This window comes from Portunus trituberculatus, chromosome 10, assembly GCF_017591435.1.
Source record: "Portunus trituberculatus isolate SZX2019 chromosome 10, ASM1759143v1, whole genome shotgun sequence".
NCBI classification, from domain to species: domain Eukaryota; kingdom Metazoa; phylum Arthropoda; class Malacostraca; order Decapoda; family Portunidae; genus Portunus; species Portunus trituberculatus.
In genome coordinates, this window is record NC_059264.1 from 3,146,583 (window position 1) to 3,159,082 (window position 12,500).

Consider the following 12,500-nt stretch of genomic DNA (forward strand, 5'->3'; position numbering starts at 1 on the left):
TCTGTCCATCTATTCTTCACCACCCTCTCACACATCTTAGCTACCACACTTGTAAGTGACACTGGTCTATAGTTCAATGGGTCTCTTGTTACCTGATTTATAGATTGGGACAATGTTAGCTCTTTTCCAGTCTTGGGGCACTACACCTTCCCTTAATGAGGCATCAATTACTTCACAAACTTTTTCTGCCAATTGCTCCCTGCATTCTCTTAAAATCCATCCTGATACCCCATCAGGTCCCACAGCTTTTCTCACTTCTAAACTCCCCATCATGTTCTTGATCTCCTCCACAGTTACTTGAAACTCCTTCATAATCCCTTTCTGTTCCATTACCAGTGGTTTGTCAAAAGCAGTCTCCTTTGTGAATACCTTCCGAAAGCATCCATTCATAGCCTCTGCCATTTCCTGGGATCTTCACTGCATACTCCATTTACTTCTAAACTTTCAATACTTTCTATTTTTGATGTTGTTGTTCACATGTCTGTAAAAAGCCTTGGTTGGTCTTTACATTTATCAATTATATCCTTTTCTTGTTTCTTTCTTTCTTCTCTTCTAATCAACACATATTCATTTCTTGCTCTTTTGTAACTTTCCCACTGCTTAATCCGTCTTTTCCTTCTCCACCTCTTCCATGCATCCTCTTTTCTTGTTCTAGCCTTTTCACATCTATCGTTAAACCAGTCCTGCTTTCCAACTTCTATGTTGTCTTATTGGTACAAATTTTTCTCACCTTCTTTGTATATTTTTATAAATTCCTTCCACTTTTCATTTGCTCCTTAGCACTCTTGAATTTCATCCAATTTGTCTCTTGAAAGAATTTCTTTAGGTTTCCAAAATCTGTCTTGGCATAATTCCATCTTCCCACTTTATATTCTTCATTTCTTCTAGATTTCTCTTCGTCTATCACCTTGAACTCCAAAACTGCATGATCACTCTTGCTAAAGGGCACTCCACCCTCATCTCCTCAATGACCATTGGCTCTGTACTAAAGACCAAGTCCAGTCTTGACGATGCTCCTCTCCTCCAAACCTAGTATCTTCTTTGACCCACTGAGTTAACACATTTTCCATTGCCAGTGTCAATAGTGTATTTCCCATGTTGTCTCTGATCCTTCCATTGACCAGTCCTCCCAACACACCTCTTTACAATTAAAATCTCCCATCATTATAGTTCGTTCACAGCCACCCAACATTTCTTCCAGACATGTTCCTGTATCACTTATCATTTCTTCATATTCCTGTACTGACCATGCATTTGTCTTAGGTGGTACGTACACCACTATGTAGTGCCTCTTTTTCCTTCATTAGTTTCTGCTCTGATCTTTAGCACTTCTGCCTTTCCCATACCTTTTTTCACTTGATCCACCTTTATATCTTTTTTAACCAGCAACATCACTCCTCCTCCCATCTTACCTACTCTATTTCTTTTCCAAACATTATATTTCCCTTCTCCAACCTTCATCAGGTCTTCTCCCTCTCTCAGTTTTGTTTCAGTAAGACCCACAATATCTGGGTTCTTGTCTTGTGTGTGTGTGTGTGTGTCTTACTTAACCTTACCTTACCTCACCTCACTTCACCTCACCTCACCTCACCTGACTTAACCGACACCATACTTAACCAAACGTAATTTTTAAACCTTTTTTACAAGACTTGATTATACCTCTACTTCTAAACTCTGCAATTTTCATGTATTTATTTATTTATTTCATGTAGATCTATTTATTTATTTTATGTATCTTTATTTATTTATTCTTATCTATTTACTTATTTTTGTTTATCTATTTATTTACTTTTCATCTATTTACTCCATTTATTCATTTATTTACGTTTATCTCTTTTCCATTCTTTTTTTTTTTTTTTTCATTTTGATGTATTTATTTATATTTATGTATGTATTTATTTATTCCCTTTCCTTTTACCTTTTTACTTCATCGACTCACCTCACCATCACAGTGTGTGGCGTAGTGAGAGCAGGAAATTTAGCTCACTTTCCCTCATTCACTCACCATTACAGTGTAGGGCGAAGCAAAGACAGGAAACTTAGATCTGTTTATTTAATCATCATATGGTGTAGCGAAGACAGGAAATTTATGTCTATTTATTTCACTCTTTCATTCACCATTACAGTGTGTGGCGTAGTGAGGGCAGGAAACGCACTCGCTCCATCCCGCACATTAAGACTTACTGCAGAGTCTCCCCGGACCACAAGACTGCTCAGTACCTCCTGCTCACCTCGGCCAACCTCTCCAAGGCAGCCTGGGGGGAGGAGCAAAAGGGCGCCACTCAGCTCTTTATTAGGTCATACGAGTTGGGCGTCCTTCTCCTGCCAAAGTTTATAGTAAGTGTGTGTGTGTTTTTACACCACGGTCGTCTGCTGGTCACCCAGTCAGTCTTCCCCATTACGGAGCGAGCTCAGAGCTCATAGACCGATCTTCGGGTAGGACTGAGACCACAACACACTCCACACACCGGAAAAGCGAGGCCACAACCCCTCCAGTTACATCCCCTACTTATTTACTGCTAGGTGAACAGGGGCTACACATTAAGAGGCTTGTCCATTTGCCATGTGTGTGTGTGTGTGTGTGTGTGTGTGTGTGTGTGTGTGTGTGTGTGTGTGTGTGTGTGTGTTTCACTGTTTGATTTGCTGCAGTCTCTGGTGTGTGTGTGTGTGTGTGTGTGTGTGTGTGTGTGTGTGTGTGTGTGTGTGTGTGTGTGTGGGTTATGGGTTGTGTCTCTCTCTCTCTCTCTCTCTCTCTCTCTCTCTCTCTCTCTCTCTCTCTCTCTCTCTCTCTCTCTCTCTCTCTCTCTCTCTCTCTCTCTCTCTCTCTCTCATATGACTCATGTTTTTCTCTCCCCCAGACAGGAGGAAGAGTGTTTGACCTGACCCCTACTGGCAGCTCTCCCACCTGACCCTCCCCTATGACCTCCCCTCACCCCTACCCCTCCACCATCCCCTGGTTGGCTGACACTGAGAAGAAGGAGAAGGATGTGCTGGGTCAGACTTACCCTTAGTGGTGGTGGTGGTAGTTGTTGTTGTTATTATTATTATTATTATTATTATTATTATTATTATTATTATTATTATTATTATTATTTCTCCATTTTCTTCCATAATTTTTGTATGTGACATCAAAGAGAAGTAATAAATGTGTCTTGAATTGTCTGAAGATAATTAATGAAGCAGTGAAGCTGTGAAGATCAAGTTTTATATGCAAGAGGAAAGAGTAGCCAAGGGCAATGAAAAAAATAAAAAGAGGGCCCACTTAATTGGCAGTCCCCTTGCAGGTCAAACAGTCAGAAGAAAGGGACAAAAGTCTTGAAATTAGTGAAGCAGTGAAGATAACTAAGGGCAAAGTCCCCCAGAAAATTATGGAGTTTAGGTTTCCAGTGAGGTGAAGGCTTACAAACTGAAGGAAACCTGACATTTTATGATCCGAAAAATTTGGTTTTACAATTTCTCTTGCAAAAATATCATGTGAAAAAGAATATTTGGGAAATGTTTGTAAAAATGCGTCAGATTTTAGAGACCATGTGTGTGACATTGAGATGGAGGGGGCAATGCGAGTGTCACGCTTGATGTGAGAGTTGACAAGTGTGCTGAAGGGGTCAAGATGAGCAAACATTCCATAATTTGTCATTTTTGCAACTCTTCCTCTCAATGTCAGTGTGCTTTTTAAACCTCTCCTGAAATATTAAGAATGTTTGTAAAGTTCACTCTAATCATATTGAGAAAGGGTAAAATGTATGAATAAAAGCAGTATGTTTTTAAATCTATTATTTAACCTTTTTTATTTTAAAGTGGCAATGGTATTGTTATTATTATTATTATTATTATTATTATTATTATTATTATTGTTGTTGTTGTTTTGTTATGTGGAGATGGAAGTGTGAATGAATAGACAACCTGATGGCTGGGTAAATGTGTAAGTGGATGGATGGGTGGAGAGATGGATGGATGGATGAATGGGTAGATCGATAAAGGGATGTGTTGGTCATGGATAGGTGGATGGATGGACGAGTTAATAGGATAACAAAATGATGAATAATAAAAAAAATATGGTGCTTGTAGTGGTGGTGGTGGTGGTGCTTGTAGTGGTAGTGGTGGTGGTGATGGTGGGTATGTTCTTCCTTTTTTCTTTCTTTCATTCTTTCGCTCATTTTCTCAGTTCTTTTCTTCCTCTTTCTCTTATTGTTCTTGTCCTTTCTTTCTTTTTTTAGCTATTTCCTTATTGTGTATGCCCTCCTGCTCATTGCTTCAGACTTAAATCTTTATACAAGCTATCCCCAAAATTATCTCTCTCTCTCTCTCTCTCTCTCTCTCTCCAAGGCGACCACCTGGCCCTCATGTCAGCCCAGCACCAGCGTCCAGCACTCACAGTTTGGCGGCTGTTAGCAGTCAGTGTCTTTCATCTTACCAGTCCTCAACTCTTTCTGTCACTCTGCCTGTAGCATTACTAGTTTATCAGTTCTTTTTTCTTTTTTGTTGTTATTATTTCTATTTATTATTTATTATTAATTTTCATTTATTCTATTTTTTTACTTTTTGATGTTACTGTTCTAACAACTTTTTTTTCTTGTTCTTGTTATTATTGTTCTTATTGTCCCATTCCTATTGTTCTTCTGTGAACTTTGTTTTTGTTCGTATGTATAGTCTGACGCCTGCCTTGTGCGCAATAAATTTATCAAACAACTCTCTCTCTCTCTCTCTCTCTCTCTCCACGTGTAATCGGCGGTCGGGTTTCGGAGCCCCGTGGCAGGTGTCTCAAGAGTGTGAACTTATGAAGGCACACACCGCACCGCTGCAACAAGTCAGAATGGAAGCAGGATTGCATGTTTCCGCCACTCAAGAGTCACATCATGGAAGACAAGGTGTGTGGTGGTGCTGCAGGGAGAGAGGCAGGGCAGGTAAGTTGTAACGGCCCTGTTGATGCCCTCATGAAGCACCGGAAGGAGGTGGTGGTGGTGCTGCTATCGCTCGAGTTTCTAGAACCTTCAGCCAAGCCCACCGTGTCCAGGGAGGCAGCCGGCGCACTGAGTGGTGGAATGTGGAGTGTGGACCTACTGCTGCCTGGACCCGCGCCTCTCTGCTGACACTCTCTCCCTCCCGGACTCTGGTGCCGCCACCAAGCATGTTAAGGACTTCCTGTAGCGGCTGTGTGACTGTGGAACTCGGGGGCGGCAGGCAAGATTCAGGCCACCACACAGCTGGCAGTGACTGCTAACGGGTGGTGGGTGATGGGCAGTGGCTCCCGGGCTGCAGCAGTGTGCCGGCTTCCCGTGTTACCGCACATCAACACGGACAGTCGCACACAGCCAAGACACTGAGTTACTGAGTCACAAGCAGACTATCTGATCGGTAAGGTGTTCTGATGTTTAGTATCTTTAATAAGTATGGGTAAAGATTGTAATGTTTCCCTTGCACACTAGGCTCTGGCTGATTATTAACGCTGACACTGTGCTGAGTGGCTAGCACTGTGCTTCGCGAGTAGAGAGACAAACGATGCCGTGTCCACAGCAGAAAAATGGAAAATCATCCGGGAAACAAGTCACTCATGTTGAGGTGGCGTTCACACACACACACACACACACACACACACACACACACACACAGCAATTAATGGCACTATCTAAACTCTCAAGAAGTTCCTAAGACAGTTTCTGAAAATAGATGAGCGGGTGGATGGCGGCACATCTTGCTGGATTAACAATTGTAACAAGCATCGAGAGACGTCTGCCGTGAATTTAATAGTGTGCACTGTGTATGTAGGCTATGCTGTCCAGTGCCCAGCTCCCAAGTGTAGATCCTGTACATTAGCCACGTGCTGCCATCCCTGCCTATACTGCAGAATAGCTTAATTCTAGTTATGTCTGAGTTGGTGTAGAAGATTGCCTGGCGTCCCGTTGTAATTGTCAGTGAGCGATTTTAACCGATAATTGGGGTTCAGTGGTTCACATCGCTGGGTGCGTATAGCGAAAAGCGAGGAACTTTAGAGAGCCTCCAATTATAATATTGTCAAGCCACCTCGTAAGACACAGCCAAACTCCACCGATGTGACGGACTGTGTCTAACTGTAACCTTCGTCTAGTGACAGATTAACAACATTTCTGCATTATCAACAAGAGAAACACACTTGGGAATCAGGTTAGTCATCTGTGTGGCCTTGGAAAACAGTCGTGGAGAGAGAGAGAGAGAGAGAGAAATTATTGTTACGTTGAGCAACTTGGCTCCCCACCCGATACATATACATTAGCTTGTAATAATCATAATATCACTGTTGCTGCTGCTCTACTACTACTACTACTACTACTACTACTACTACTACTACTACTGCTGCTGTTGCTGCTACACTCCCTCACACACTTCCATTCCTCATTTCTTCCTGCTATCACTACAGTTTATGCATTTGAGGCGGGCAGCACCAGGAAACACTGAGAATTGAGTTGACACGGGGGCGGGGTCGGGGGATGGTGTGGTGGGGTCGGGATGCGGGTCATGGTGGGCGCCAGGTGATCTGAACTTGGGTATACATAACCATCGCCTTATTTAACACAGTAATGGGTTATTTGTCTATTGTGGTGGTTGATTCTGGCTTTGCTTCACTCTCTGGGTCTGGAAACACAGGGGCGTGCAGGCAAACACTGGTGGACTGACCTGGGAGGGAAGGCAGGGCTGAGGTGCCTCCCTGTGGCCCAATATTTACGTACATAATTCATTTTAAAAATCACCACAAGAAAAAAGGCTCTCAGACTGGAATGCACTACACTTTTAAAAGCGACAAATACTTTAACTAATAACCAAAATATAAAAACCTTACCGGGTGGATTGTTTACAAAACGTAGTCCAATCAGCGGTTTGTTTTGAAAGCAACGGCGCCAAAAACACATCATAATGTCGAGATGGAAAGCACAGTCTCACTACATCATGTTACGTTTTCTGAATACGAAAATTTTCGCTTTCCAGCCAAATAAAGAAAACACAGATTCCTCGTCGAATAAAGATTTTTTTTTTTCTATTTTGGTACCGTTACAAATTTTGAATTTGGAAATACGAATAGTTACACTAAATTTTATGGAATATTGTTACTTGGGTCATGTTTTCATATTTTTCACATGTTATATCAAGCACCAAAACAATCCTAGGCGTGGTAATTAAAAATGAGTTATATTTTATGCAGTGACTTTAATGTTATTTTTTCGATAAACAAAAACACAGCTAGACTCGATTCTATTGTTGTTTGAAACTTGTTTTACTTTGATAATAACAAGTCAGATATCAGAACAATGTCCCCCTTCGCAGCTCCTCTACCCAGCTGATTTGACGTCACATATATGAAGCCACGCTATTGGTCAGAGAGAGAGAGAAATATGATCACGAATAAGGAGAGAGAGAATATGATAATGAATAAGGAGAGAGAGAGAGAGAGAGAGAGAGAGAGAGAGAGAGAGAGAGAATGATAAAGGAAAAACTTGTCTCGCGACGTAAAAATGATCTCACGCACAAAATAAATAGATAAATGAATAGATATAAAAATAAAAAAATATATATATATATATATATATATATATATATATATATATATATATATATATATATATATTGATAAACATAGATAAATGTCTGCTGTCTCGCGACGTAAAAGTGATCATACACACACACACACACACACACACACACACACACACACACACACACACACACACACGGTCTTGTGTAACTAATTTATTGAGTTTCTATTCTAGAATAGTTGATAGAGTACAAGAGAGAGAGGGATGGGTTGACTGCATCTATTTGGATTTAAAAAAGGCGTTTGACAAAGTGCCACATGCAAGATTACTGTGGAAGTTAGAGGAGAAGGGTGGCTTAAAAGGAAGCACATTGAGATGGATAGAAAATTATTTGAGGGGGAGAGAAATAAGGACGGTAGTTAAAGATATGAAGTCCAAGTGGAGAGCAGTAGAAAGCGGAGTGCCACAGGGGTCAGTATTGGCACCAGTACTTTTCCTCATTTATATTAACGACATGCCAGAAGGAGTGAACAGCTACATAAATTTGTTTGCGGATGATACGAAACTGTGCAGAGTTATAAAGCAAAAGGAGGATTGTGAAATACTGCAAGAAGACCTAAATAAGATCTGGGAATGGAGTAAGAAGTGGGAAATGGAATTCAATGTGAACAAAAGCCATGTCATGGAAATGGGAAAGAGTGAAAGACGACCTGTGGGAATCTATAAGATGGGAGATGGAGTAGAACTGGAGAAAGTCAAAAGGAAAAGGACTTAGGAGTGACGATGGAAGAAAACAATCAACCAGTAAGCCATATTGATAGAATTTTTAGAGAAACATATAATTTGCTAAGGAATATTGGAGTAGCATTTCACTACATGGACAAAGAAATGATGAAGAAATTGATAAATACTATAATAAGACCCAGATTGGAATATGCAGGAGTAGTGTGGACCCCTCATAAAAGAAACACATAAGAAAATTGGAGAGGCTACAAAAAATGGCTACAAGAATGGTCCCAGAACTTGAAGGGATGACATATGAGGAGAGACTAAAGGCTATGGATCTACCAACCTTGGAACAAAGAAGGAGAGAGGAGACCTGATACAAGTCTATAAATTGATCAACGGAATGGACCAAGTGGATAATGAGAAACTGATCCTGAGAGAAGAATATGACATCCGAAGCACAAGATCGCATAGTAAAAAGCTGAGAAAGGGAAGATGTCTGAGAGATATAAAAAAAAATATATAGTTTCCCGCAGAGATGTATTGAGACGTGGAACAGTTTAGATGAAGAAGTAGTGTCTGCAACGAGTGTGCACACTTTTAAAGTAAGATTGGATAAGTGTAGATATGGAGACGGGGCCACACGAGCATAAAGCCCAGGCCCTGTAAAACTACAACTAGGTAAAACTAGGTAAATACACACACACACACACACACGGCCCGGTAGCTCAGTAGTTAGAGCGCTGGCTTCACAAGCCAGAGAACCGGGGTTCGATTCCCCGGCCGGGTGGAGATATTTGGGTGTGTCTCCTTTGACGTGTAGGTGGTGTTCACCTAGCAGTGAGTAGTTATGGGATGTAAATCGAGGAGTTGTGACCTTGTCCCGGTGTGTGGTGTGTGCCTGGTCTCAGACCTATCCGAAGATCGGAAACAATGAGCTCTGAGCTCGTTCCGTAGGGTAACGTCTGGCTGTCTCGTCAGAGACTGCACCAGATCAAACAGTGAAACACACACACATGCTGTCTGCTGTCACGTGACAGCAAAGTTCTCTCTCTCTCTCTCTCTCTCTCTCTCTCTCTCTCTCTGACCAATAGCGTGGCTTCATATATGTGACGTCAAATCAGCTGGGTGGACTGGAGGAGCTGCGAAAGGGGAGCCGGGAATGGAGGCGAGCGCACGGGACGGCTTTCGGGGACAGTGCCGTTCGTAACTTCGTGAACCATCTGGGTGGGTTGGGGGATGGCCGTGGTTGGGGGGACTGCGAAAGTTAGCGCGGTCATTATGAAGCTACAAAATAGCGAACCGGCCAGCCTTTTTTTCCTCCACTGTAGTATTTGAATTTGGCTCTTATTACGATTAAGATATGACAATGTAAGAATTGATGTGTGTATTATAGCCACACATTATTTATCTATTTGCTTACTTATTTTACATTTCAATAACAGTCTATCTTTTTCATTATTACACAGAATAAGTCAGAGAGAGAGAGAGAGAGACGGCAGGACAACGACTGCAAGGAAGGAAGGAAAGCAGTGGAGATCGAGAGACCTATAATTCATGGTGAGTTACAGAATCCCGTGTGAATGTCATGCTGTCGTAAACCAACTTGAAATAACGTGTAGATGTAAAAATAAACCTGGATATCTGCTCATTTGGTGTAAAAACCACTTGAAATATTGCCTTTTGTGAAGTAGTTAGTCGAATATTGCTGTTGTGAGATGACCTGCCAGGATTACCTTGTTCTTCTCCTGGCAGGTGTGTGTCCGGGGCAAAGGCTGTTGGGAGGAGAGAGAGAGGAGACGGTAAACCAAGAAGCTGGCAAGAGAGAGGAATAATTGTGTCAGAGAGAGAGTGTGTGTGTGTGTGTGTGTGTGTGTGTTCTTTACTGCCAGCCCACCACCACCACTAACTTGTCTTGCCTGTGTTGTCTGTGGTGGTACATATCGTACCCACTAAACAGTGAGTGAAGCCAACCTTTCTCTGCAAACACTTAATGGTCACTGTGCATAGAGAAGATGAACCAGGAGAAAGAGAGGGGGGATTATTCATTTATTCTCTTGTTTATCTTTTGAGTTGTGACCTTGTTGTCCCGGTGTGTGGTGTGTGCCTGGTCTCATGCCTATCCCAAGATCGGAAATAATGAGCTCTGAGCTCGCTCCGTAGGGTAACGTCTGGTTGTCTCGTCAGAGACTGTACCAGATCAAACAGTGAAACAGTGACTAATTCATTCTCTTGCTTATGTAAATCATTTATCTTTTGACCTATTATCATCTTTATCTTTAATTTTTTTTTTCTTGAATGATTAATTTTAAAAATGGTCACTGTGCACTAAAAGGTGGCAAGAGAATATAGTGTGGTGTGAAGAGAAAAGATGAGACCAGATAGAGACTCTTGTTCTTCCATCTGGTCTCATCTTTTCTCTTCACCACTAATATCTTACTTATCTCTAATTCTCTTATCTACTTGCTTTTATCTCTAATTATCTTGTCTAATTGTATCTCTTATCTATCTTCATTCACACCACACTATATTCTTTTGCCCCCTCTTAGTGCACAGTGATGACCATTTGAACCTTCTACAGGAGAGAAATGTTGGGTTCACTCACTCAATCATTCAAGTTGCATATAAACTTTAAATCATTCATGTTCTCAACTGGTGAAACATTTGCAGTGTCTACCCAGTAACAAAGACGAGGCAAGATAAGATGATGTGGTGGGGGCAGTCATGGGCGTGCATACTCACACTCGCCTACATACACATACATACCTCATACTTACACCCTCTATTTCTTTCTTTCTCTCTTGAAGCGGAGTTTACCATCACCTCTCCATTCTTCTCAGTGGTCTTGGCTGAAGAAGACACACACTTGACAAGACAGGACTCGCTCAAGAGGATGGCCAAACTAGCAAAATTCTGGGGTCACCAGTGTTTATTTGCAGCAGTACAAGTGGATGCAGCAGTACAAGTGGATGGGGATGATGAGAGAACACACCATTGAAGAGCACACACAGAGGTTAAAGAACATGGTGAAAGAACACACCATGGACACAACAGATTAAAGAACACAACCTGAATAACATGCATTTCTATTTGTGTTAAGTTATTGTTTTGATGCTGGTCCCTTCTTCTCTTCTCTTCTCTGCGATAGGAGGAACCTTTTTCTTTTCTTCGCTGGTCACTTCTCTCTTCTCTCCTTTGTTCTCTTCTTGGTAGCCTTCTCACCCTACTATCTCTAATCTCTTCTTTGATGATGGTGTGTTCCCTCCTTTTGTTGCCCAGTCTGTTTCCCTGCTCCTGTGTTCTCTCTCCTCTCATGCTGCTGTGGTGTGTCTTTGATAATGACTATTCCCATTCTTGTGTTCTCTTCCTTACTGCAAGTGTCACTTCTCTTCTCTCTTACATGCTCTGCTGGTGCCAACTCCTCTATACTCACTGCTCACTCTTCTTTCTCAATGCTCTCTACTGCCCTCAAGTTGTTGCTCTTCATAATGTTTCTAGTTCTTTGTTATCCTCAGTCTTGCTGTCTTAAATCTTGGTCTCTTCATAATGTCTCTTCCTCTCCTCTCAGTGGTCAGGGTGGCTGGTGGTAATGTGGAGTGCATTAGATATTAAACACTACAAAATTTATTTAAACACTACAAAATTTATTATACACACAACTAACTAATTATTTGTTAATTAATAAGATACCTATTAAAAGACAACACTACTACTGCTGCTACTGTTCCTGTTTACTAATATGTATTGCTGAATGAGTCTAAACTTTCTTGAAATAGATTGAATAAAATGTGCAAATGAGAGGCATGTGTGAAGATTTTAATTCCTTTTCAATACCATTAATAATTAGGCCTCATTTGTGTGAAGATTTTAATTCCTTTTCAATACCATTAATAATTATTGTTAGTCTGGCACTTGACATTTATAACAAGACAAAACTCAGATGAGGCAAAGTTAGAAATGAGACCAAGACAAACCAAAAAATGACAAACAAAACTAAAAGAACAAAACTTGATTCATGTGTTTCCTTTACTACACTAAAAGAAGGAGGTGGAAGGGAAGGGAAAGCACGTGCACACACACATACACACCATGGTAAAAGGTGGTGGTGAAAGAAGGAAAAGAACACACACTGGGAGGAGGAGGAGGAGGACATAATAGAAAACAAGTGGGAGTATAGTGGTGCCAAAACCCAGGACATTACAGCAGAACTCCACCCTAGCTCACCATTCATTCCTTCAGCACCATCAACACCATTACAATAACTTTCTT

At 41.3% G+C, this 12,500-nt stretch overlaps 1 protein-coding gene and 2 long non-coding RNA genes across 5 annotated transcripts in view; 2 read left to right on the forward strand and 1 right to left on the reverse strand.

The window, feature by feature from the left end:
* Positions 1 to 3,765, forward strand: part of LOC123501995 (tyrosyl-DNA phosphodiesterase 1-like) — an 11,233-nt gene extending 7,468 nt beyond the window's left edge. For all 3 annotated transcript variants that reach the window (XM_045251138.1, XM_045251139.1, XM_045251140.1), the window contains 2 exons: positions 2,127 to 2,337; positions 2,859 to 3,765. In XM_045251138.1, the coding sequence (XP_045107073.1) occupies positions 2,127 to 2,337; positions 2,859 to 2,909 (262 nt within the window). In that variant the 3' untranslated portion in view covers positions 2,910 to 3,765. The remainder of the gene's footprint in view (positions 1 to 2,126; positions 2,338 to 2,858) is intronic.
* A 1,107-nt stretch (positions 3,766 to 4,872) lies between these two features.
* LOC123501997 lies at positions 4,873 to 12,035 on the forward strand. The gene is made up of 3 exons (XR_006673761.1): positions 4,873 to 5,355; positions 9,701 to 9,791; positions 9,987 to 12,035. It is a non-coding gene; the product is annotated as an uncharacterized LOC123501997 (long non-coding RNA).
* The window catches only part of LOC123501998, a 1,949-nt gene continuing 632 nt past the window's right edge, over positions 11,184 to 12,500 (reverse strand). Inside the window, exon 2 of the long non-coding RNA XR_006673762.1 lies at positions 11,184 to 12,500. This exon is cut by the window's right edge and continues 274 nt beyond it. This is a non-coding gene — a long non-coding RNA (uncharacterized LOC123501998).